The sequence below is a fragment of the Vombatus ursinus genome, unplaced genomic scaffold (genome assembly GCF_900497805.2).
Source record: "Vombatus ursinus unplaced genomic scaffold, bare-nosed wombat genome assembly UNPS02013708.1, whole genome shotgun sequence".
In the NCBI taxonomy this organism is placed as follows: Eukaryota; Metazoa; Chordata; class Mammalia; order Diprotodontia; family Vombatidae; genus Vombatus; species Vombatus ursinus.
Genome location: NW_020953486.1, coordinates 1 through 26,099, shown reverse-complemented (window position 1 = coordinate 26,099; position 26,099 = coordinate 1). Strand labels below are relative to the sequence as shown.

Genomic DNA, 26,099 nt, shown 5'->3' with positions numbered 1-26,099 from the left:
TGTGCCAGGAAGGCATTGGGTTAGGTTCTAGAAGTACAAAGACAAAAATGAAACAGTTCTGGCCTTTAAGAAGCTTACGTTCTATTGATATAGATTAGTGTAATACACAACATTACATGATAAATGAATTTATTAGTTAAGAAACAAAGTACTCAATAGATGGGCAAAGATGGGGAAGAATTGATGAGTATTCCAAAAGTAGGGAATACTCTATGCTTTTCAAAGTCTATGCTAAGCAAAGGTTATGGGGTGAAAGCACACAGAGAATGCTCAGGGTATGGAGGATTGTCTAATCTGTCTGGAATGTGGAGTGGAGTAATAGAAGATAAACCTGGAAAAGCAAAGTGCTGCCAGATTACAGTGATCCTTGAATCCCTGGCAAAGGAACTTGAATGTTTTTTATCATTAAACATTATTCATGAAGCTCTAATAATGCCCAGCTTCAGGCTCAATATGAGATCGACACATCCTTCTTTTTTTTTAATCACTGTCATCCAAGGCCTTTTTTCAGCCCCAGTTACTGCACAGAGTCAGTTAGGAAGGCTGATTCTGCTTTCTGGGAGGCTGCCACCTGAGAGAGATGCACTGTCCTAGATAGGGAGGGAGAAGAGCTGCAAACAATTGAATAATGAATGCTGAACAAACACTTAGTGTAGGGAGAGTGTTTACATTTTATATAACAGAAAGCTAAGTGGGCCAAGAGTAAGTAAAAGGATAGTGGTAGAAGCTTAAAATTTAGTTAGATTGGGATTGGGACCAGTGACAGAATAACTTCATAGAATTTTAAGACTAGAAGGCACCTCAGTATATAGAATGATGGACCTAACAAGACTTTACTATAGAGAAGCTGAAACACTGAGTGTTAAATTACAGGATATAAACATAATGGAGAACTATTGTGTCATAAGAAATAGAAATGGAAGAAAGGGGAAAAGGGAGGAAGGGAAGAAGGAAAGAAGAGAAGGATGAAAGGAAAGAAGGAAGGGAGGGAGGGAGGAAGAGAGTGAGAAAGGAAGGAAGCGAGGGGAGGAATAAAAAAGGAAGGGAGAGGAGAAAGGGAACAGGAAGGAAAAGAGAAAGAAAAAAGGGAAGAGAGGAAAGAAAAGAAGGAAGATAGGAAGGAAGAGAGGGAAAAGAGAAAAGAAGGAAGGAAGAAAAAAGGAAGAGACAGAAGGAAGAAAAGAAGAAAGAAGGGCAGGAAGGTAGGAATGAAGAAAGAAAGAAGAAAATGAGAAGGGAATAAATAAAAAAAGAAGGAAGAAAGGAAGGAAATAAGGAAGAAAGAAAAAGAGTGAAAAAGAGAGAAAGAAAAGAGAAAGGAAGAGAAGAAAGAAAGGAAGAGAAGGAAGAAGGAAGGGAGGAAGGAAAATAAAGAGAGAAAGGAGGAAAAAGAGGAGGGAGGAAAGAAAAGAAGGAAGGAAATTAGAGAGAAAGGGAAAGAAAGAAGAAAAATGAGGAAGGAAAGAAAAAAGAAAGAAAAGAAGGAAGAAAAAAAGGAAAAGAAAGAAGGGAAGGAAGGAAAGGAAGAGGGAAGAGAGAAGGAGGAAAAAAGAGAAGGGAAGAAAGAAAAAAAGGAAAGGAAAGAAGAAAAGAAGAAAGGAAGGGCCTTTATATGATATAAGCATAGGCAAGCAAAACAAATTCCCACATTGGCCTCATCTCAACGTGTGCTTCTGACTTTGCATATTAGCCAATCATGTCCCTGTCACAAGGCGGACAGTATTCTTCATCAGTCCTGTGGAATTACGTCTGATTGTTTGATTCTGCAGAGTTTGTAAGTCTTTCAGAATTGCCTGTTTCCACAATCTTGACGTTATACTACAAATTCTTCTGCTCACTTAATTCCACATTGGTTCCCAGGTTTCTCTGAAACTGTGTCTTTCTTCATTCCTTAAAGTACCAGAATATTCCACTACATTGGTAAACCATAGTCTGTTCAAGTTGAGCCACACTAAAATTGATGGGTACCTCTTCATTTCTACTCTTCAAACATTCCATCACTGGTCCTATTATTGTAGCCTCTCTACTTTGGTAGTATACACTGGACTTTGCGTTCCATTGGCATCATTTTGGATGCAGTAGGGTCAGTGGGGGCAGCTAGGTGGCACAATGGATAGAGCACTAGCCCTGGAGTTAGGAAAACCTGAATTCAAATCTGCCCTCAGACATTGACTAGCTGTGTGACCCTGGGCAAGTCACTTCACCTTGTTTGCCTCGGTTTCCTCATCTGTAAAATGAGCTGGAGAAGGAAATGGCAAACCACTCCCCTATCTTTGCTAAGAAAACCCCCAAAGGGGTCACAAAGAGTCAGACATGACTGAAACAACCGAACAACAACAACAGAGTCCATCCAAACAATGATGAGGCATTGGAGAAGGACTTTAATAGAGAAATATCTATTTTTTCAAAAGTTCTGTTTAAAGACTAGGCCTCTCCCTAAGGAGTGTGTATCTTAAATTCAAATTCCAGAGAATCTGAACAGATCTAGTACAGGAACTAAGTACATGACAATAGCGACAGCTAACATTTATATAGCAGGTCAAGGTTTGCAAAGTCATACAAAGTCATTGCAAGCTATACAAATATTCTCTTATTTTAACCTCACAATAACCCTTGGATATAAGTGTTATTATTATCTACATTTTACATGTTTGAACTCAAATTTGAACTCAGGTCTTTCTGACTCCATGTCCTGAAAGCCACCCTCCTACCTGCCTCTAACTCTAGGCACTTAACAAAATGATAACAACTTTGATTGTTTGGATAGGCTCAATCAATTTGGAGGAGAATTTCAATTCCATTCTGAAGTAAATAAATTAAATTTATAATAATATAATATATTAATTATTAATTATTTAACTAGTGATTAATTGATAATATATAATGTAATAAGAAAATTAAATAAAAAATTATCCTGGTCAGGTTTGGGATTTCAAGGTATAAAGACAGAGTCTCACACTCAGTAGGTCTATGATAACGATAGAGAACATACTATTATATACACACTATACAGAAAAAGGTATACAACCACATTCTGGATCCCTTTCTCTGGTTCAGGGAAATAAAACTGCACATGTAACTATTATTAGGGAGTCAATCCTATCTAGACACTGCGTAAACACCAGATGGCCCACAGATGTAAGGAGCTTATACTAAGGCAGACAAACAGAAACCTCTAGATACATCTACGTGGCGCCATGGTGCACAGAGCGCTGGACAAGGAGTCAGGAAGACTTGAATTCATATTTGGCCTCAGACACTAGTGTGACCCTGAGCAAATGACTTGACCTTTCTAAGCCTTAGGTTCCTCATCTGTAAAATGGGGATAATAATAACACCTACCTCCCAGGGTTGTTGTGAGGATCAAATGATACAGTATTTGCAGAGCTCATTTTGCAAACCTTAAAGCACTGTGCCAATGCTAGTTATTATTATAAATGCTTTAGTCTTAGGATAAACAGAGCTCAGATACCTTTGAATATACCCATCGTGAGTAGGTCAGATAAGGCTGTCTGAGTCTTTTTGCTCTCACGGGTGTCCGTCAAGTCACATCTGAGTGGAGGGTCCCAGTCTAATCAGCCTGTATCACCAATTAACCTTTCTTTAATATTTAAGAAAATAATTCATACTTGTACATTCACACCTCTAAAATTCAAGTAATTAGCCAATAAAAAAACCCTACAGTTTCAGCCACACAGTCTCAATGGATTTAATATGAATATGATTATTTGGTACTTGCAATGGATTCCTACCATTGAACCGAAAGATTCCGACCAAGTCAATCACTAATTTCCAAGCAGGGATGAGAATTTAAGTTAGTAGCCTCTTTGCTAGGTCCTGTTAACACTTTGTAAAGGAGTTTGTTCTTGAAAAGCCATATCCTCATCATAGGAAAGTGGCTGATAAGGAGTTGTTTACCCGCAAAAATGAAGCCAGACAGGATGTCACACAAGATGAGCAGACATGGATGGACTGTGATATGCAGATATCATTACATACTTTTTTTTTTTTAACTGTACTTCTTTGTTAACAAAGAAAGGCTCTTTTGGGGTCTGGAGGAAGTCACTGGGAAATGACAGCAACAGAAAAAGTTATAAAAATACATTTGACCCAATAATTTCATTGCTGGAGTTATACCCAGATATTTTTTAAAGGAGCATGAGATGTTCAAAGATTTTTATAGCTGCATTATTTATAATTGAAAGGAAAAAATGGGAGCTGCCTAAATTTTCTGCTATTAGGGGATGGTTAAATAAATGGCAGTATATTAATATAATGGAATATTATAATGCACATAAGATAAACAAGTATGAGGAATGGAAATGACTCTGGAATGACCTTTAAGAAATAATGCAAGGGCAGCTAGGTGGCGCAGTGGATAGAGCTCTGGCCTTGGAGTCTGGAGGACCTGAGTTCACATCCAGCCCCGGACACTTGACACTTACTAGCTGTGTGACCCTGGGCAAGTCACTTAACCCTGATTGCCTCACCCAAAAAAAAAAAAGAAAAGAAATAATGCAAAGCGTATGGAGAATGTGGTGAAAAGGGGATCAGAACCAAAACAGAGTACATACTAGCCATGACCACATAAAAGGAAAATTGAATAGGAGTAAAGAACAAAATATAAAGCTGGGGGAGAGTTACAGAAAGCAACAAAACTTATCAATCAATAAGTCAATCAACATGTATTTATTAAGTGCCTGTTACTTGCCTATTATTTAGAGCAGCACAGTGGATAGAGTACTGGGCCAGGAATCAGGGAAACCTGAGTTCTAATTCAGTTTCTAACACTTATTAACTGCGTGACTCTGTATAAGTCACTCAACTCTATTTGCCTCAGTTCCCTCCTCTGTAAAATGGATAATAATAGTGGCACCTTCCTCCCAGGGTTGTTGTGAGGATCAAATAAGATAATAATTGCAAAGTACTTAAGCGTAGTGCCTGGCACATAGTAAGAGCTATGTAAGATAGAGTCCAAGTGATAGTTTTAAAGAAAGGAATACATGAATTCAAATCCTAACTCATATGAGATAACTTGTCTACCATATTAACAGTAGTTATCATTTACAGAGAATTTTAAGGTTTGCAAAACATTTTATATACACAATCTCACTTAATCACAACAACTCTAGGAAGTAGATGCCATTATTACTCCCATTTCCCAGATGGTGAAATGGAGGCAGGCAGAGATACATGATTTGCCCACAAGCACACAGCTACTAAGTGTCTTGAGACAAGATTTGAACTATGCCACCTAGCTTCTCTAGCATTTTGTTTTTACCATTTCCTTGGTTCCTATATATGCAAACTTTCTCCCTAGCTGGATTATATGCTTTGCAGAGAACACCTCACCTGACTACCTAACTCAGTGCTCTATATATGGTAAGTAGTAAGTACACAAAAATACTTCACAATGAGATCAGTTGGTTTATTAGGAAACCCACTGTATTTGGGGCAATGAGAAAAAATTTTAGTGATGATGCAGTTCATGAGTAAGCAATTAATACGTACAATGCTATGGTTTAAATGTTATAGTTGTTTGCTATTCTGGAACTATTTATTATTTTTAATTTAATATTTACAATATATACTATTCAGGAGACAAACAATCAATCAGACAGACTGTTCTAGTCCCAAGTCACAGTGATCTTAGACAAGTCATTTCTGCCCTTGGCCTCAGTTTGCTTAAGTATAAAATGAGGGGAGTTGGAATAGATTCTCTTTTAAAGATAATTTTAAAGTCCATTTCTCTCCCATCCCAACACTGAATTCTACCAGCAAGTTTTAATTCTCCCGTGTAATTTACTTACAGACTCTCCCCAGACCCTCAGCCCATTCCCCTATCATTGTCCCAGGCACTGTCATCCTTCCAGGCATCTGTTTTGCACAACCTCAAAGTCATCATCCACTCATCACTTTCCTTTATTTTATACAGCCAGTCAGTTTCTACATCTTGTCAGTTTAAGTCCACATCTCCACCATCTTTCCCTTTCTCCCTATTCACACAAATACCTCCTAAGTTGAGGTCCTCGTCATCTCTTCCTGGATGTAACTTTCCATTTGTTCTCTTGGTTCAAGCCTTGAAGGACGATTTGATCTTGATCTCCCACCAACTGTACTCATCGACTGGACTCCTCCATCATCGTGCTCCTTGGAAACCTCTTCACCAGAAAACTCATCATCCTTCCCAATTGCACCAGCTTTGGTACTCAGACCTCTGCAGAACTGTCAGACATGCAGCCATGGGGCCACCTGCATCCCAGGGCGATTCTGAATGCAGTCAGAACCAGATTAAAGTGTAATTGGGAAATATTTAACACAATAAATAAAATACAGTAAAACACAGATAACATTACATTTTAAAACTGAGTCAGCATGTGCCAGCCAGGATCCTCTTTTTAGCATACCTACCCTACCCCATCCTTCCTATTTGAATTTGACACCATGGACCTACAGTATCCCCTGATCCTCTGATTGGAGGGCAGATCAAAGAACTCCTCCCAAAGCCTTCATTTAAAGAGGGCTCACAGACCAACCAACTCTTAGTTTCCCACCAGCTGGACCCCTAGGATGGACTCTACCACCCCTCCTTCCACCCCCTTCCCCTTCCCCACCTTGCCTTATTCTTTTGTTATTTGTCTTCCGGGCTAGATTGTAAGTGCCTTGATGGCAGGAACTATCTTTCTCTTTATTATTTGTATCACCAGGGCTTAGAACAGTGCCTGACACATAGTAGGCCCTAAATAAATATTTTTTGAATGACTGATCTGGTTTCTAGGGCAAAGAATTTGGAGTAAAAACAGACTTGGGTTCAAATCCCACCTCAAACACTTATTAGCTGTTTGACTGTGGGCAAGTTACTTAATTTCTTATTCACTCTGTTTTTCGCCTGTAAAATGAGGAGGTTGGACCAGGACCTCTAAGGTCCCTTCCAGTTCTAAATCTGTGAGGCAATTATCCTCTAGTCCATCCTTCAGCCAGCTGCTAAAGAGATGTTCCTAAAGGTATCGCTGACTGTTCCTCCTCTCCCCAATAACCTTCAGTGGCTCCCTACTGGCTCTAGGATAAAATAATATTTCATCTGCATCTCATCCTTTTTTATTTCTATTTGTGTGTTTTATAATGTAATCACATCTAATATAATTTGATTTGTAATATAATTTATATGTAATATAATTATAAGTAATGGTGTATTACATTAATGTAATGTACATTATTGTTAATAAGTATTTACATAAATAAGTACACAATATGGGCTGGGGTGTTCTAAAAAATTTTTTTACTGCTGGGGAGCCCATTCAAAGGATCATGGTAGCTTCTGCTCTGGGAGAAAGCCCCGCCCCCGTCATGCCCAAGCCTGGCCGTCAGGGTGCACCAGAGCGCCTCCTCGTCCCCTTCTCCTCTCCCGGAACCCGGACTGCAGGCCGGAACGTTTGTGCAGAGCTCCAGGGCCGGAAGCCGTCTTCTAAAAGCGCAACCCCGGCCGGAAGTAAGGGCAGGTGGCAGGAAACGCGGCGATTTTAACATGAGCTTTCCGGGCGTCCTGCGTCTGTTCCCGGGAGGTAAGAAGGCCCTAAGTGCGTGGCGGATGACGCTGTGTCCGTCCTGTCCGGACACTTCTGTGCCCCACTGGCCCTCAGGCCCGGAGAGTGACCGCTCCCCTCCCCCAAGCCTTGACAGCTCGTGCCTCGTCCGGACGTCCTCCTCCCCTCCCCCTCCTCCTCGCCATCCCTTCTCTCCCCTCCTCTCCTTTCCCCTCCCCCTCCTCCCTCCCCTCTTCCTCTCTCCTTATCCTCGTCTTCCCATCCCCCTCTCCTTTCCTTCTGGTCTTTCCCCTCTCTTCCTCCCCCCCTTTCCCCCACTCGTATCTTCCACCGCCCCTTCCCCTCCCTCCCCCCATTACACATGGAGTGTTTGCAGGACCTTTCTTTTTTTCTTTAAACATTTCAATTTATTACTTATTTTTAGCATTCTTTTCCTTTTAAATTTTGAGTTCCAGATTCACTCCCTCCTTCCCACCCTCTCCCCCATCTATTGAGAAGACAAGCAATATATGAATTATACATGTGAAATCATGTACAACGTTTCTGTATTATATGTTTTATATATTATATCTATATATTATATATATTCTGTATTATATTTTAAAAATAAACTGAGAATTATACTTCAGTTTGCACTCGGAGTTCGTCAGTTCTTTCTCTGGAAATGGATAGCATTTTTTTCATCATATGTCCTTTGGAATTGCCTTGGATCATTGTATTGATCAGAGTAGCCAAGTCTTTTATCTTATTCGTCATTAGAACATCGCCGTTACTGTGCACAATGATCTCCCGGTTCTTCTCACTTCACTTTTTATCAGTTCATACAAATCTTGCTATGTTTTTTTCTTGTTGGGTTTGGTTCCAGTTAGTATTTTTCTTTGAGGCTTTTTATGTCGCTGTTTTCACGTTGGTATAGTGGTCTGAGTTTGTGTCTCTGTCTTCCTTGCCACCATAGTAGCTTTTTATGGTCAAATTCTTTACTTTTGATTGTTGTTTGCTTATTTTTCTAGCCTTTTTTTTTTTTTTTACTTTGAACCTCTGATCACCTTGGGGTGGGGGGGCACTGTGCCAAACTTTAGACTTTTTCAAGCTGGTGTTTTCACAGCAAGTTCCGGGGTTCTTACAAGTTTTTGGTGCATCCAAGGTAATGTGATCCAGGGAAAGGTGTGATTTGTGCTCTAGTCTTTACCCAGGAAAGAAAGGCCTCAGGCCCCCTGCCGCTGAAAGGGCTAGTGATCCTCACGGCTTTGAAACAGTGACTAGAGCCCCTGCTGCCTTGTGCTAACCTCCAGTGCTCCTCTCTGCCCTGGAACTGGGACCCAGAACTGCATATGGGCAATGGAGTTGCCAATCAGCACCAGCTGTACCCAGTGCTAGCAAAGGGTCCCCAGTAATCTCTTTCTGAACAGTTGTCTGACCCCTTCAACCATCTCTGGGCTGAGAGCTCTGTAAACTGCTTCTGCCACCACTAATACCACTACCCCGTGTCTGGGCCACAGACAGGCCTCTACCCCAATGCCACAGACTCTTTAAGTTTTCTTAGGCCTGAAAAATGTCTTACCCCAACCTTTTGTTTGCTGTGCCGCTCGAAAATTTGATTTGAGGTGTTACTTACAGTCCTTTAGAAGGAAATATTGGGAGAGTTCAGCTGAGTGACTGCCCCTAATTGGCTATCTTGGCTCCACTACCTCTACAGGCCCTTTCTGCAGACTTGCCCAGTCTAAGGTTGTTTTGCATTGAGGATGAAGCTCTTTAGAGGGAATAAAATTTAGCTTTATATATTCTGTCCCCCCATTCCCTCAAGCACACACAAATAAATACATCTGAGTACATAGGAAATAAAACTTAGGGCCTACACCTAGTTAGAAAGGAGAAAGGAATCTGGGGACCACTGATGTCTGGTGGCAAGAGTGTTGGATCTGGATTAAGAGGGCTTGGGTTCAAATTCTAGCCCTACCATTTATGACCTTACTGCTGGGTGCCTTTGGGCAAGTTCCTGTACTTCTCTGGGACTCTTATTTCCTCCTAGGTAAAGTGAGGGAGTTGGGTTACTTATAGGCTCTTAACTTTTGTTTGTGTCGGGCTCCTTTGGCAATCTCTTTCTCAGGATCATAGTTTAAATGCATAAAATAAAATACATGAGATTACAAAGAAAACCAATCATATTGAAGTATGGTTCAAAATATTAAAAAAAAAAACAAAACTAAGTTCCCAGACCCTGAATTAAGAAATACTGGACTTGATGAACTCTTAAATCCTTTCAGCTTTAAATATGTGATCCTATAGTTCCAATTAACTATGTGACCCATTTTTTTTTCCATTTTAGGAAAGTGGAAATATTTTCAGGTTGCAACGTGCCCATCTCTGTACCAGCCTTTGCTGTCCTGCTGTCAGAGAAAATCGATAGCACCATTGAAGAAAACAGACTTTGTTTCAACCCCGTCAGATGAGAGCTTAAAGGACACTGGAAAAAAGTTGGAAGGCCTCTACTCTTCTGAAGAGAAATCAGCTATTTTGCAGGTGCTCAATACAGCGTCTGTGAACGAACTCGCTGCTTTCACATTTCTTCGAGGAAGGAAGTCTGTCAACATTGTAAAGCACAGGGAAAAGCATGGGCCTTTCCAAGATTTGGAGAGCTTATTGGACGTGCCCTTGTTTCAGTACAAAATTACAGTGAAAGTGTGTGACTCAATTCTACAGCCAGTATCGAAAACTAATAAAAAAGAGAAAAGAACACTGGACAACTGGTCATTAACAAAGGTTGCCAAACCAGGAATAGAAAAAAAGAAGCTTAAGGTATGCCTTTTTCTTAAAATCTGTCTTACATATTCTGTGTAAATCAATGTCCTAGGCACTGGGTGATAAAAAGACATTGTCCCTGTCCTCAAGAGCCTCTTATCTATTTGGAGGTACAAAGCCCATACAGATACACTTAATATATACCCATACACTTCATCGGCAATATATGCTGAGTATTAAGAAACTAAGTGTCGTCAGTGAGCCAAGAAGTGAAGAAGACTGTGAGAAAACTGTGGGCTTGATTAGTCAGGGAAAGCTTCCTTGATCTTGAAGAATGGGCACGATCTGGAAAGGAGGAGAGGGAGTGAGCAAAAATGAAGAAGTGGGGATAAAACTAGCTTGTTTGAGGGATGGCAAATAGAGGAATCGGAGAATGTGGCTGGAACAAAGTGGGGAGGCATGTGAGGGAGGTGGTGAAAAACTAAGTTACTCAGCTATATTGGGGCCAGATTTCAGAGCACGGAATGATGCTAAAAGAAGAAAGAAAATGAAATAGTCCTTGCCCTCAAGGAGCTTATATTCTCATGGGGAAATGCAACTTATATGTATTTAGATTTAGAACAAGAAGAGACTTTAGAAGCCAAACCCTTCATATTAAAGATGAGGAAACAGGCCTAGAGGTGATGTGACTTGTACAAAGTCACGTCTGTGTGTAGAAAACCTAAATATAAAATACATAAAGCGTTTAATTTCTAGGGGAGAGGGCATTAGCAGATGTCGAAATCAGACTGGCTTCCTGTAGGAGACGTCGCTTTAGCTGATAGCTAGGGATTCTAAAAGGCAGAGGTGAGGAAGGCTTGGACAACAGCCTGAGCAAAGCCATGGAGCTAGGAGATGGACTGTTGTACGTAGGCAGTGGTGAGCAGGCCAGTTTGGCTGAAATAGAGAGTTCAGGCCGGAGCTAGTTTGGGAAGGTCAGGGAGTTGAACTTGATCCAGCAGGCAAGACATTAAATAATCATTGAAAGAGAAAGCGTTCGGGAATGACTTCTACCAGTGGTGCCCACCTTGATGGCTGTGGAATTACTGCAGAGGGGCCGCACATCTCTGCACATTCAGCCTTGTGTTTATCTTTATCACCAACAAAACACACAGCCTGACTTGTGAGAATAAACCCCTGTGCTTTTCTGTAGACTGAATGTCTTGCACATTTTTGTATGAGGTTTTCAAATATATATATAAATATATCTATAACTAATAAAATATAAATTCACGTGTTTCTTTTTGTTTTTCTGTGTCTTCTCAATCATCAGTTACTTACAGGTAAGGACAACTCCATCACCTGTGGGCCTGTGAAAGGTGTTGATGTTAAACAGGTTCTGACAATACCCATGACCTGTTAGAAAAAAATGAGAAAGGCAGTTTTTCTTTTCCAGCGCAGTTGAAGAAGAATGTCTGTCTTTCAGTAGGGCTTTTGTATTGTTCCCAAAGCAAGACTTAGCTCTGTTGCTTCCAACAGATTCAAAAATTGGTTTCCATCCCTTATTTCTGAATATAATTCCCTGGCTTACTACCGGGGAATGAAAGGGTTTAGAGGATATAATTCTTATGTCTTCAGTAGCATCTGTCCAGGCAAAGCATGGTCGTGTCCTAAAGCTCATATTATAGTGCTTTTCAGGCCTTAAAAATGTTGTGATTGCTTCCTCTTATGCTTGGTATATTACCCATATTATTTGTGGGAAACGGAAGACTAGGCGCTTAGAGAGTGACCAGGTATGCCATCTATATAAAGGGAATCTTTTACAGTGCCTACACTCTTCAAGGATGTTAGCAGTTGAACCATATTTTTTATTTGTTTTAGGCAGCTAATAGTATTGTATCTGTTGTTTTTGGCAAAGAAAAAATTGCGTGGGCTCATCTTGATAGCAAACTAATGGTTCTCGATTGGCAACAAAGAAGTAACTTTAAACTGATGAAAGAAACCTTCACACCATCTGTGTATCTGGAAACGGTGAGTAAGTTGTCTTTCCCAGTGTCTAGCTCCCAAAGCCCTCTTTGCAGCTTAATCTATGTCCTCATACTGTAAGGAAGAGTAGGACAAAGAGAATTGTGGTATAGTTCTTAGACCCCATCTATTCTTTTTATGTTTGTCTTCACCTGGATCCCACTGGATCTTCTATCCCATTGGATCTTCGTGCACAGTTGTCTTTAGAAATACCATTTTTACAATTGAGTAGGACTAAAATTTTATTAGTAAGCACTGGAAAAAATAGTACTAAGTTACAGTATTGTAAATTTTTCAGAAAATCATCACCATTTTACGTAATGATAATTGACATTTATATAAGACTTTAAAGTGTGCCGAGCTCTTTACATACATTATCTTGTCTAAGTCTCACAGTGGCCTGGTGATGGTAGTAGCTACAGATTCTGTTATTCCTATTTTACAGATGAGAAAAATAAATCCCAGTTAAGGTGAATTGACTTGCCTACAGTCACACAGTTAGGGTCAGAGGTGGGGGGTATTCACCTAGTCGTGGATCTTCCTGCCTCCAAATCAGGCTTGTTATCCATGTCTAACTTTTGAAAGGGCCTCCATGTTTTCATCTAATGCTCACATTGACTGGAAGAGGTAGACAGGGCAGGTCTTACCAATTGCTTTGTGGCTATATCTTCATGTTGCCATTGGAGACAAGTGACTTTGCCTGTAAACTAACAGCTGGCAAAGGTAGAATTAGGACCCAGGTCTCCTGAGTTTTGTCCCATTTTTTTTTATTTAAAGAAAAAGAAAGAAATTAGGGAATCATGGAAAATTTTACTTGTTAGATCCATGGATAAGGGAGAAATTTACAACCAAACAAGAGATAGAGAGGCTCAAGGGAAGAAAAATAAATCATTTTGATTATATTCAATTAAAAAGTTTTTGTACAAACAAAACCAATGCAGCCAAGATTAGAAGGAAGGTAAGAAACTGGGAGGAAAAATTTTTTTACAGCAAGTTCCTCTGATAAAGGCCTCATTTCTCAAATACATAGGGAACTGAGTCAAATTTATAAAAATACAAATCATTCTCCAATTCATAAATAAAGAATATGAACAGTCAGTTTTCAGAAGAAGAAATCAAAGCTATCAATTATTACATAAAAATGCTCTAAGTCACCATTGATTAAAGAAAGGCAAATTAAAACAACTCTGAGGTGCCACCTCACACCCACTAGGTTGGTTAATAAGACAGAAAAAGGAAATGATAAATGCTGGAGGGGATATGGAAAAATAGGAACACTAATTCACTGTTGGTGGAGTTGTGCACTGATTCAACCATTCTGGAGAACAATTTGGAGCTATGTCTAAAGGGCTATAAAACTGTGCCTAACCTTTGACCCAGCAATACTACTACTAGGTCTATATCCCAAAGAGATCAAAGAAAAACGAAAAGGACCTGTATGTACAAAAATATCTCTAGCAGCTCTTTTTGTGGTGACAAAGAGTTGGAAATTGAGGGAATGCTCATCGATCGCGGAATGGCTAAACCAGTTGCGGTATATGATCATGATAGAATGCTATCAGAAAAACCTGGGAAGACTTATATGAATTGATATAAAGTGAAGTGAGCATAACGTTGTACACAATAACAGCAACATTGTAATGATAATCAACTGTGAAAGACTTGTCTGATCAATAAAATGACCCAAGACAATTCCAAAGGACTTATGATGAAAAATGCTATCAACCTCCAGAGAAAAACTGATGAGTCGGAAGTGCAGATTGAAGTATTTTTTTCCCCTTTATTTTTCCTGCCTTTTTTTTTTTTTTTTTTTTGCAACTTGGCTAATATGGAAATGTTTTGCATGATATCACATTTCTTGCCTTCTCAGTGAGTAGGGAAGGATGGGAGGGAGGGAGAAAATTCAGAACTCAGACTTTTTTTAAAAAAATGAATATTAATCTTAAATACATTTATTAAGAGAAAAAGAAAGAAAAGCAAGTTCAGCAAATGTTGATTTGAAAACATCATGTGGTAAATAGTCACTGTAGATTGGTACAAGACCCATGATCATCTTGCTCAGTTGCCATCCTATCCATGAGGTGACTGAAGCTCCAGGACTTGCCCAAACTTTCTCCAGCTGTTTAGTGAGAGATCCAGGCCTGGTGTGGCCCCGGCTCCTGGCTCCCACATGGCTGTTTTCCCATTATAAAACCCACTTATGAAAAGTTAGTTCCTGTTGATGGTAAAAATATCATTTCTAGTGTCAACTCTGAATAAAATCCAATTTTTAAAAAGAACACAGAGTAATGCAACAGTACTGAAGGATAATCTAATCTTTCTGTATCAAATATATACAACTACTAAAGTCAGGGTAAAAGTGATTAAATAGTTTTGGTGTTAGGAAATAATGATGTGCTAAGGGGAAAAAAGTGACTCACCAATGACTTCTCTGTGATTCTTCCTTGCTTTTAGATTTCTTCAGTAGTTTCAGAAATCCCTGAAGCAGATTTCTATATTTTGGAAAAAAGAATATTTTCTCTTCAGCAGACAGCTTTGTTTCCGATTGCATTACATTACCATGTTGTGGAGGCCATGCTGTATTCCTTGTTAAACAAAACGTTTTCTCAAGATGGCCACCATCGGGTGTTGAGCATGAGCCGGAATATGGTAGGGAAACACTTTGATTTGATGCTTGGGAATGTACGGACTAGCGGCATGGCTGTGGTCCGGCAGTTTCTGTCAGACTCTGCACTGAAAGCAGGGTCCCGGGTGTCCTTCCCCTCTAAGAGTGTGATGCGCTATAGAAGCATGGTAAAGACTGACGTAAGAGAAAGAAAGGAAGAATTGTGGGATTCCCTGCTGCAAGCAGTGGCTTTTTATGAACTCTTGGTGTTCGGCCCTCATTCATAAAGCTTTTCCTAGATGCAAGATGGCGCAAGGCAGAGGCTCTTAAACCTTATCTTGCTCACAGCATAGTGTAGTGGAGAGAGCACTGGAGTTGGAATCCGAAATCTCTGGGTTCAAGTCCTACTACGTATACTTTCTCCTTGTGTGAGCCTGGGCAAGTCACCTCAGCTTCCATATCTGTGAAACAAAGGGGCTGGACGCCACGGCCTCTAATTCTAAGCCCTTCTAGCTCTAAATTGATGGCCTTCTAACTCTCAGCACCATGGCCACTTAAGTTGGCAACAAAGAAACATTTCCAAACCCGGGCCTTGGGGTTTCCCCGACTTTCCTTCCCATCAGTCCTCCAGCAGCTCGTCACCCTCTTCTTCGTTTCTTCAGGACTGGATGTAGAAGAGGTGCCTTTGCATCAGCCTCTGTGGATAGAGCTGACACCCAGCCAGGAGGGCTTAGAGTCGGGGCGAGAGGTCTACAAGCTGCCGGGCAGAAACTCATGGCATCCCCCTTCCTCCCCTTTGAGAAGCAGCAGACATGATTTTTGTTTGGTGACAGTTCTACCAGCTGGGTGATCTTGAGCAATTCAGAGTAACTTCCCTGGCCTCAGGTTAGGACCAAGATCCTGTCTGTGTTGAGAGAAGAAGAAGGCATTGGAGGTTCTCCATTAAGAGTCTCAATTATCATCAGCTCTTACTAGCAGCATTTCTAAGATTGGCAGCTTATCCACTTTTTGATTTTTCATATCAAAGGCTGGGAGAACATGATTGGTTGAAATTGGGAATTTTAGACACCTAGATGGCTCATACTTTTTTTTAGCGATCACCTAAGAAATGATGTCAGATCAGTTTTTAGAATGCTGCTAGGCGCCCAGTGCTAGAGTTACCTGTCTGTCCTCTCAGGTGATGGTGCCTGAACAGCACAAAACAGGCCTATCACCATCCCCCTTGAAAGGTGTGCCATAGGTATAATTACACTGCAGATCAACAAAGGAAGTGTATTCCCATTGTGTGTGGGTTTTTAATGTCTGTGACTTTTCCAGGAGATACTGGAATAATTAAAGCTCTTTTGCTTTAGTGACAAAGCCTATTGTGTTTTAATTATTTGTTTTCTTTTTGCCTTTCTTAAGGTTTTTGATTCTTAAAAAGCCTTTACAACCTGGTCCCTTTCTGCTTTTCTGGTCTTATACTTTACTTCCCTCCATGGCCTCTGTGATAATAGGAAGCTGTCCTTGAAGTAAGGAAGACCTGAATTTGAGTCTTCTCCTTTGGGTTATAAGACCCTCATCAATCAGTTAACCTCTCCTTGCTGTAAGCCAGAGGGGTCAAACAGCCTGCTGGCAATATTCTGGAGTGCCATGGAATAAGATTAAAATGTAATTGGGACATATTTAACAAAACAAACATGCAATAAAACGTGTTAATATGTGGTTTTCTAGGTCAATATGATGCCATAGGGATCCTTATGTATGCTTGGCTGTTTCTATTTGAGTTTGACACTACCCTAGGCACCCTAAAACTGAGTTGCAGGGAAGGTTCTTACATACATTGGTAGAAGGAATTTCCTCACCTGGGAGTTCCTTATCTCAATGAAACCATAGATCCAGTTCCTATCCCCAATACTTTATATGGGACTTTCTCTGGAGGGGTGTGCAGAGTGAAGAAAGGAGTACAATGGGAAATGTTGCTGATGTGAAAACAAAAGCTATCGTTAAAAGTTTATCTAGGGGCAGCTTGGTGATGCAGTGGATAGAGCACTGGCCCTGGATTCAGGAGGACCTGAGTTCAGATGTGGCCTCAGACATATAACGCTTATTAGCTATGTGACCCTGGGCGAGTCACTTCACCCCATTGCCCAACCCCTCCCCCCAAAAAAAGTTTATCTAAATTTAAAACAGTTCAGAAAAGCCTTTTCCTGATCAATAGCATCTTTGTAGTATAGTCTTACTTCTAGAGTCCCTGGGGAGGAATATGAACAGTTGACAGCCTGATTGGCAGCTGCCGTGTTGTTCTACAAGTAGCATACTGATGAGTCTTTTGCAGTTTTGTTTCTTTTGAGATTGTGGTTTTCCAGCCCTATCAGCTCACCAGGAATAATGTCATTTTGTTTTCTAAGCCTGGGTCCTCTAGGCTGGAAGTGCCAGGGCTAGTCACAGCCCCGATCCCCACTCCTGATGTTGCAGGGGTTTTGACCTGATTCCAACCTGGGCTGGTTTACCCCTTCTTTAGGTAACCTGGCACATCCACCCTCCCCCCCCAACACACACACTGTCAACGAATTGGTCAATAAATATTTATCTAGTATCTCCCATGTGCCAGGCACTGTGCATTGATGTGTTAACTTGAACTATGGCCCAGGCCACTGTGGCTCAGAACCCCTGACCTCTAGAGATCCAGTGGCCCTCAGCCTCTCCTGCAGCAAGTATGGTGGGCATGCACCTCCCATGGAGACCAGGCCCTCTCTTCTCATGGTTACTTTAAGACCCAGAAAAGAGTTCTCACCATCAAAGTCCTTGGTGCTGCAAGGTAAGGCTTCATCAGTTCAAATAACGTTTTTAAAAAAGGAGCACTGCTTTCACAATGTGACTAGTATGGAAATTTGTTTAATATAATTGTATAGGTATAGCCTATCTCAGATTGCATGCCGTCGGGGAGCGGGGAGGGGAAAAATTTAGAACTCAAAATCTTATAAAAGAGAATGTTAAAAACTAAAAATAAATTTAATAATAATTTTTAAAGAAAAGCACTGGCCAGCCTTATTTCCCATTTATACACTCACCAAACTGGATTGCTTTCCAGGCCCACAATCAGGCCTTCTTCTGCCAGACTCCATCCTCAGAACCATTGGTCTTTTTTCATCTGCACTGCAATAGAAGCCCCCTCTGTGTTTTACTTCTCCCCATTAGACTATGAGCACCTTGAGAGCAAGAACCGTCTCTCTTTTCTTTTTGCATACTAAGCACTTAACACAGTGCTTCGCAGAATGAGCCTTACCTTAACATATGTTTTTATTCATTCATTCATTTGTTACCAGGGCTTAACATAGTAAAAACTTTTTTAAAGTATCAAATAAAGACTTCAGAACTCTGATACAAATTTGGTGACCAGTGTTTCACAGATAAACACACAGGGAACACCATTTTGGGTCAGGAGAACAGAGGGGGCTCCTAACATTAACAGGTGTTCTAGCCCAGGTTCACTTTTGATCTGGTCAGACAGGAAGATGGCTTCGGAGGGGTTAAATAAGCTTATTTCATTATAGTCCAGTCTTCTCAAAAGAGTGTTGTTGATAATGGGAGCACCAGCCCCTATAGCATTCCCTAACAACCCTTCTCGCAGGGGCTGGCGTGAAGGGGGTCAGTTGAGACAAGCACAGTTTGTGTACTCCCCTAAATCTCCTCCCAAGCCTTGATGGGGGCCGATCAAGGCGCATACAGCATTCCAGCTTGTGCATTCACCCCACGAGGGTCCCCACTCACTGACCAGTGCCCACTTGCTTTATAGGGCAACAGACAAAGAAGGCATCTTGCCGACATTAAGCTCACAGGTTAACTTTAGCAATATTGTCATGACCTAGCACAGCACAGGCGTACATTATGTCATCCCTATATCTCACCATGCAAGCGTGGTGATGTTTTCAACCATAATTCGTGGGAAATATTTTCTAGGATTCTAGAACTATTATCTAAAAAGGAATAACAATCCTTTTTACACACACTAAAATTCACCTTACTTACAACCAATCATGACTTCAAAACTCTTAATGGTGAAACATGCCCCATCTCAGCACAGGCGTTGGTCAAGAGGTGTGGAATGAGGTTTGACTATACTTAATTCATTAGAAGGAAGGGTTCTATGGGGTGAGGGAGGAAGCAGGAATCATTGGGAAGTGACAATCATATAAAAAGAAGCACCAATAAAACATTTTTAAAAGATACAATATAAAAAGGTGTGGTTTCTAAACCACAAAGACTGAAATAGTACCTTCACTGACAAGCTTGCGGATGTGTAATTGAAAATGTGACTGCAAGGGGCAGCTAGGTGGCGCAGTTGATAATCAGGAGGACCTGAGTTCAAATGTGCCCGCAGACACCTGACACTAGCTATCTGACCTTGGGCAAATCACTTAACCCCGATTGCCTCACCAAAAAGCAAAAAAAAAAAAAAAAAAAAAAGTGACTCCAGAGTTACATGATTCCAAGCACCCCTGCATTAATTGTATCTCCTATCAATGGAGGACCTTTTAGTGAAATAGTACAACTAGAACAATTACACAGGTTATGTATAAGAAATACTCTATTTTTTACTGATGTTACTTGATCAAAAAAGCTGAAACCACACAACTTAGAAGTCAAATCAATGTTCCTAGTCAAAGTTTGTTTCTTTGAACTTGTAACATAAAAGCCAACATGTAGAATGAGATACATTTTGGAACATGGTCAATTCCTTGAGTATGCATGTATTACAAGGTCTTATTTTGTTTTTCTATGGGTGAGGAAGAGAAAATAAATGCTTCACTGGAAAAAATTTTTTTTAAAAAAGCCAAGAATCACAGTTCATGCCTTTGGCATACATTATGGGTCAAAGTTTACAAAGCCACATTTCTTTTCTCGAGAATATTAAAATCATCTAAGTCAGTTTAAATGTATCCTTTTGCCCTATTTGCTTTGTTGTTTCAATGATATGACTGTTCCCTCCACCAATGCAGATTGTATCTCCTTCTGCAGATCTTAATAATCTTCCTGAGTTGCTGTCCTCATCCCCCCACCCCATGCAAAAAAAAAAAAAAAAAAATCCTATCAACTTATTGGCCAAACTTGTGGAGATGGTCCTTAGACATTGCTGTACAATGTGCTGCGGATACCATACTTTAAGCTCACCTTTCTTATAGAACTGCCAGACCTTGTGCTCTCCTGGTGGGTCCTCAAGAACCCAAGCTCATTTCCACATCACTGTGATGTATAGAACTATGACTTGAATGGAATGTTGGGAGCCGAGCTGTTCATGGGTAAAACTGAGGCAATCACATAGGACTCTTTTCCAAGATGCGTTCCTCCAGATGACATAAAATAACCAAAGATATATTGGCACCTAAGATTGTGTAAAGAAAAAGTGCCCCATTAAATTCTATTATTTTATCAGATCACTTTAAGTACCTTCTGTAATTATTTTACTGAAATGAGGCACTGTTTGTCTTCCTACATCCCTTTATTGTCTTGAGAAATATTATTGGGGGGCGGGGAGGAATACTTACTCTTAACTACCAGTCAGAGGCAGAGTGGTAAAGTGGACTATCCCTGGAGGCAGGAAGCCCTAGGTTCAAGTCCCATGTCTGACCCATGCTAACTAGATGATCCTGCCTAAGTCCCATAACCCCGGGAGGGCTAAGAAACCTTCTGCTCTTAAGTTTCAAGGAAGTGCTGACCTGCATTGTGGAGAGGTCGCTCTTCACAGGTAGCTCCGAATACCAATAAAATCATGATCCAGAGAAAGCTCATTTACAGCCTCACAAGAAGCTCTTTCAGCAAATGTCACTTACTTTTACCTTTTCAAAGCCAAAAGTGACATGTGCCCCCCAAAATTATATGCCTATAGTTCTTTTTCAAAATACCAATGAAGCTTTCCTTTGGCCATTAATTAAACCAATATACTAACTTGATACTTAAGAAAAGTTTGGAAAATGTGCACAATGATCAAAGATTTCCAATACTACATTAAGATTTCCTATTCCTTTAATATTCAGAAACCAGTTAAGGAAAACTACAGCCATACAAGTATCCAACTAAAGATTCATTTTGTTTCATTATCTATTTTCTAAGGTTACCAATGGTTTTTCAATTACTCAGAGACTGGTTGCTTTTTAGTGATTTTTTTTCAACTACAATATTGTAACCACGTATAATTTCTTTGGGTTCCATTTGTTGATAAAACTTTCCTAAGCATCTATGAGTTTCTCATATTTTAAATAATATTAATTTTCTACTTTATTAATCTGTGTCCCTGAATATTAATTTTGTAAATGTATAACCTATTTAGTTATCTGAGATGCCTAAGTCAAAAGGCTGGCACATAGTAAGTGACTAATAAAGGATTTTTTATTTGATGGAAAAAATCAGGAAGATATTTCTAATTTATGATTCATTTAAAAGTAGAGTTGGTTATATTGATTAGAGAAATGCAAATCAAAACAACTCTGATGTACCACATCACACCTATCAGATTGGCCAACCTGACAAAACAGGAAAATGATAAATGTTGGAGAAGATGTGGGAAAATTGGAACACTAATGTATTGTTGGTGGAGTTGTGAAATGATCTAACCATTTTGGAGAGCAAACTATGCCCAAAGCGCTATAAAAATGTGCATACCCTTTGACCCAGCAATAGCACTTCTAGGGCTATATCCCAAAGAGATCATACAAATGGGAAAAGGACCCACATGTACAAAAATATTTATAGCAGCTCTTTTTGTGGTGGCAAAGAATTGGAAATTGAGAAGACGCCCTCAATTGGGGAATGACTGAACAAGTTGTGGTATATGAATGTAATGGAATACAGTTGTGCTATAAGAAATGATGAACAGGTTGACTTCAGAAAAACCTGGAAAGACTTATAGGGTCTGATGCTGAGTGAAGTGAGCAGAACCAGGAGAATGTTGTGCACAGTTACATTATGGGATGACTAATATTGATAGACTCAACCCTTTTCAGCAATACAAGGATCAAAGACATCTCCAAAGGCCTCATGGTGGAAAATGCTGTCCACATACAAAGAAAGAACTATGGAGTTTGAATGCAGATTGAAGCATACTATTTGCTATTTTTTTTTCTTCTGTTTTGTTTCCTCTTTCTGGTGGTTCCTCCTATTAGTTCTAATTATTACTTACAACATCACTAATTTGAAAATGTGTTTAATAGGAATGTATATGTATAGCCTATATCAGATTGCGTGTGCTGTCTTGGAGAGGAAGGTAGGGAGAGAGGGGGAGAAAAATTTAAAATTCAAAAGCTTATGGAAGTGATTGTTGATAATTCAAAATAAATTAATTTTTAAAAAATTTTTAAAAAGTAGAGTTGGTTGAACCATTTGCAAAGTAATTTCAAGTACAACTTGACCATATTTTAAATCATTTAATTACATTTTCCTTCTTTAATCAGAAAGCAAAATCTTAAAAGGAAATACCTTAACAGTTATTTGGAAAAATACAGGAATTCAGTCACCTCAAGATACAAACTGATCAAGAATAATTCATCCAAATATGACCAAATTCAATTAATCTTGAAAAAGGTATATAAAATGTTCAGTCATATGAAACTTTGTTAAAATCTTTATGAAATATTACACATCAAAGGTATAAAAAGGTAGAAAAATGTACAAAACAATTGGTAGGTTGACAAAGATGATAGCAGAAAAATATTTATAAAACTCCACTGTCTAGATAATCCAATATCACTAAATATCAAGGCAATAGGGAAAACTTCCATTTTAGAATTAAAGTCAATTCCTTCACTCTTGAAATTAAGTTCTCTTCAAAGTATGTCTATGGTACGTGGTTCTAAAAGTCTTAAATTAGCAACATGCATGTTTTCAACAACAAAGTCAAACAAGCTGGGGGTGAATTCTGCAAAATCTATTTTGGAAGAAATTGTCCTGCTACTGAAATTCATAATTAAATTAAAAGAAGCCCTGGTCCTGTCAGTGGAACAGGGTGGCAGTGAAGGAGAAAATTTTTGAGAATAACTTGGAACACAAACATTTCTGGACACATCTGGGTTAAATCTACACTCCAGAAGAAATAACATACTCATCCACAAAGAAATAAAGTTTAAAAAAAAAAGGTCAGATCAGACAAGAGAAAAGTACAAAAACATCAGTCTAAAGAAGAGCTATCACAACCAAATATACAGTTTGTAACCCAGGCTTTCTGTTATTTTAAATACTTGCAAACAAATATAAAATATACAAAGTCTATTTTTACTGTACATCAAGAAGAAATTTAATGACACAGGAAAATCAATGAACTATCAAACTGTAATCAGTATCTTTTACTGTACATGGCACCATCAGCACAGAACACTAGGGGAAGTCAGCTGCCAAACGGCTCACAGTGTCTTTGGGTATGTCAAGATGAATTCCTTCAAAATAGTGCAGGAACCTATCAAAAGGGAAAGAAGAAGAAATAGTTTGGTCATGTCTCTTTTCATCTAATGAAGACAGGCCACAGAAGCATTCTCAGAGCTTTACCTTCTCTTATTCCTTTCTTGTTCTTTTAACTTCTCCGTCCTACAGATGCTCCGGAGGGCCGGTAAGTATTCAGCGAGGCTGGCCTGCCTGCTGCTCCCCAGGTTTAGAAGAGACTTACCAGAAAATACAGCTTTTACGACTGCCAACCTCTTCTGTGCTTTGCTGCAAGTTAAAAAGGAAATAATTAATCTTTTATATATATATAGATAGATAGATATAGATATAGATATATATCCAATAAAAACAGAACTGAACACTCAAACTGATTTCTCTTTCATCTTACACTGCTACAAAAACGAACTTTTTTCCAGATATTGCTTTCATCACATGATTCTTCTGTTCAAAAATCCTCAATGGCTCTTAAATGTCTATTGCATTAATTGACCATAGGTCTGTCCAGCACTTGAGGCTCCTCCCTAATCTGGCCCTGATCCTACCTACCTGTCCAACCTGGACTCTCATCATCTGTTTCAGCTCCAGGCAGCAAAAACATCAGCCGAAAGAAGAGCTATCACAACCAAACATACAGTTTGTAACCCAGGCTTTTTGTTATTTTAAATACTTGCACACAAATATAAAATATACAAAGTCTATTTTTACTGTACATCAAGAAGAATTTTAATGACACAGGAAAGCTAATGAAATATCAAACTGAAATCAGTATCTTTTACTGTACATGGCACCATCAGCATAGAAAACTTCGTCTTCTGCTGTGTAGTAATGAATTCACAGTATATGTCATGACCTAAGCATCTGTGGTGTTAGAAGATTAGAAAATTCAACCCGAGGGATCATTTCCTCCCCATGTTTCTATTACACTCAAAAAAATACTGGATTCTTGTTATGGCTCTCCAGGTGGGAGAAGCAGGGAGAATATACTGGGAAACAAAGGCACTACAAGGAGAAACCATATCGACAAAAATTCAACTAAAAAAAGGACTCAGACTTACCCCACATCTGCGGCAGACTGACTGAAGTACGCGTTATTTCTCTGTTCTGAAATACACAAAGTGAGGTCCCTGGTTGGATCTTTTCCTAACTTCTTGCAAGAGTTCAAAGAAGTTTCCAAAACTTCTGAAATCATGGAACAGCACTTGGTAAAACTGAGCGCTTCCACGACCGCCTTCAGCTCTTCTGAGCCTCGGCAAGTGCAGCCATCACTGGGCTCTTGCCTAAACTCATCACAAAGGCCATTTTTGACCTTGCCATTCGTCCAGTTAAAGTCTTCATTTTTACCAAATTCTTTTTGTTCCCTTCGATCAGGTAAAAGGGAATCTAAGAAAGACATATTATCCATAAATTCAGTTAGTGAATTTAAACAATGAGAAACAAGAGCAGGGCATTTTTGTTGGTCCAGAGTTTCAGGAGGAAGAGAAACAAATAGGTTGGATTCCAAGGGTTTCTTTTTCTTCCCTTTGGCACTCGGTTTGAGGGCAGAGCTACTCTCTTCTGAGCTTGAGGGTGGAATGGCTGATGGCCAACTAACACCTTCATCGGAATAATTCAAACTAGTGTCAAACAAGTCGCTGTCATCCAACGTGATCATCTTCTTCTGACGCCTCGTCTTCTTGGCCTTTACCAGAGAACTGCCTTCTTCAGAGTGCTGGGTTTTCAGAGGATTCTCATTCTTCCTCGCTGGTGGGGCACATGAAGTTACAGGCAAAATACCATGGTCTTTTGATTCTGGAATGATGTGAACTGGCAATGGCAGAATGAATTCAAGATTACTATACAAAAAATCGACATTCTGCTTTTGGAATTCAGTGAGGAGCTGAATGAGTTTATTCCAGTCTTCCCATGTTGCGATTTTATGCTGAAAAACAAGTATATGTTAAGAAATGTTTACATAATCATGACATTTACAATTTTCAAATTTCCTACTAATATTAATAGCAGGTGTGAGGTTAGTGCATCTTCACGATGCTGGACTACTTCCTTCTACCATATATTCCTCTTCAAGCCAACAAAGAACTGTGGCTTGGCCCTAGTTTTTGCCTGGTTCTTATCTCGTGACAGAGAATGAGCATGGCTCCACAGACTCCACAGTGATGAGCCAATCTATGTTAAAGTGAGGTTTGTGTTCCTTGCAATGACTTCTCATCAGAAACATCACAGCAATTTTATTCTAAACACTCTAGCTCTGAGATACAACCTTGGAAGAATAATTGACTAGAAGGGAAGCTTTTAATATGGCGCTAGTTGTAAAAGTCAGGTAAACTGTTACAAAGAGAAACTGAAGACCTAAAAACTCAGGTGGGGGAGCGAGGAGAAGAAGAGAGTGAACTCAAGTTAACATTATGGTTCTGAAAGTACCTTTATAAAGGAAAACAAATCTTCAGATGGAAGTGCTATGTTCTTCACTCCAAGCAGACTCTCCGCACAGCCAATGTCACACTTTGGAAGGTCAGCAGGATCCTTGTGAGTGTGGGGATGGTTTTTAGGGCGAGCGTCTGTTTGAGAGCAAATGAGCTCGGCACTCCCATCACTCTCTCCTATGGGGTCAGAGTTTAAGAGGATCTGTTATTGTTTCCCCTCAACAACTGCATAACAAACCATCACTTCAAAGTGTGGCCAAGCATGGCCCTTCTGACTCTACTGACCCTTCTATACCTACACACACACACACACACACACACACACACACACACACACACACACACACACACACACACACACACACACACACACAC

General features: G+C 39.8%; 2 protein-coding genes across 3 annotated transcripts; one reads left to right on the top strand and one right to left on the bottom strand.

The window, feature by feature from the left end:
- The first annotated feature begins 7,485 nt into the window (after positions 1 to 7,485).
- LOC114040584 (transcription elongation factor, mitochondrial-like) lies at positions 7,486 to 16,251 on the top strand. Of its 2 annotated transcripts, XM_027858696.1 has the most exons (5): positions 7,486 to 7,562; positions 9,871 to 10,340; positions 12,144 to 12,293; positions 14,742 to 14,936; positions 15,555 to 16,251. In XM_027858696.1, the coding sequence occupies exons 1-5, from the start codon at positions 7,526 to 7,528 to the stop codon at positions 15,564 to 15,566; spliced, it is 864 nt and encodes a 287-aa protein (XP_027714497.1). In that variant the 5' UTR covers positions 7,486 to 7,525; the 3' UTR covers positions 15,567 to 16,251. The 2 variants fall into 2 exon arrangements, with proteins under 2 accessions (XP_027714497.1, XP_027714496.1); XM_027858695.1 differs by having other exon boundaries at positions 14,742 to 16,251.
- Positions 16,252 to 22,444: 6,193 nt separating this feature from the next.
- Positions 22,445 to 26,007, bottom strand: LOC114040585 (ATPase family AAA domain-containing protein 5-like). The gene is made up of 4 exons (XM_027858697.1): positions 25,723 to 26,007; positions 24,360 to 25,222; positions 23,410 to 23,571; positions 22,445 to 23,320 (listed from the first exon to the last, which is right to left on the bottom strand). The coding sequence occupies exons 2-4, from the start codon at positions 24,953 to 24,955 to the stop codon at positions 23,242 to 23,244; spliced, it is 837 nt and encodes a 278-aa protein (XP_027714498.1). The 5' UTR covers positions 24,956 to 25,222; positions 25,723 to 26,007; the 3' UTR covers positions 22,445 to 23,241.
- Positions 26,008 to 26,099: the final 92 nt, after the last annotated feature.

What these genes read in the sequence shown, in the direction of transcription:
- LOC114040584 (XM_027858695.1), top strand. Translation starts at nt 7,526, where the DNA reads ATGAGCTTTCCGGGCGTCCTGCGTCTGTTCCCGGGAG. An exon ending in TAGAAAAAAAGAAGCTTAAG is followed by an intron (nt 10,341 to 12,143) that starts GTATGCCTTTTT and finishes TATTTGTTTTAG; the next exon opens with GCAGCTAATAGTATTGTATC. An exon ending in CATCTGTGTATCTGGAAACG is followed by an intron (nt 12,294 to 14,741) that starts GTGAGTAAGTTG and finishes CCTTGCTTTTAG; the next exon opens with ATTTCTTCAGTAGTTTCAGA.
- LOC114040585 (XM_027858697.1), bottom strand. Translation starts at nt 24,955, where the DNA reads ATGATCACGTTGGATGACAGCGACTTGTTTGACACTAGTTTGAATTAT. An exon ending in CAGTCTGCCGCAGATGTGGG is followed by an intron (nt 23,572 to 24,359) that starts GTAAGTCTGAGT and finishes TTTAACTTGCAG; the next exon opens with CAAAGCACAGAAGAGGTTGG. An exon ending in CAAGAAAGGAATAAGAGAAG is followed by an intron (nt 23,321 to 23,409) that starts GTAAAGCTCTGA and finishes CCCTTTTGATAG; the next exon opens with GTTCCTGCACTATTTTGAAG.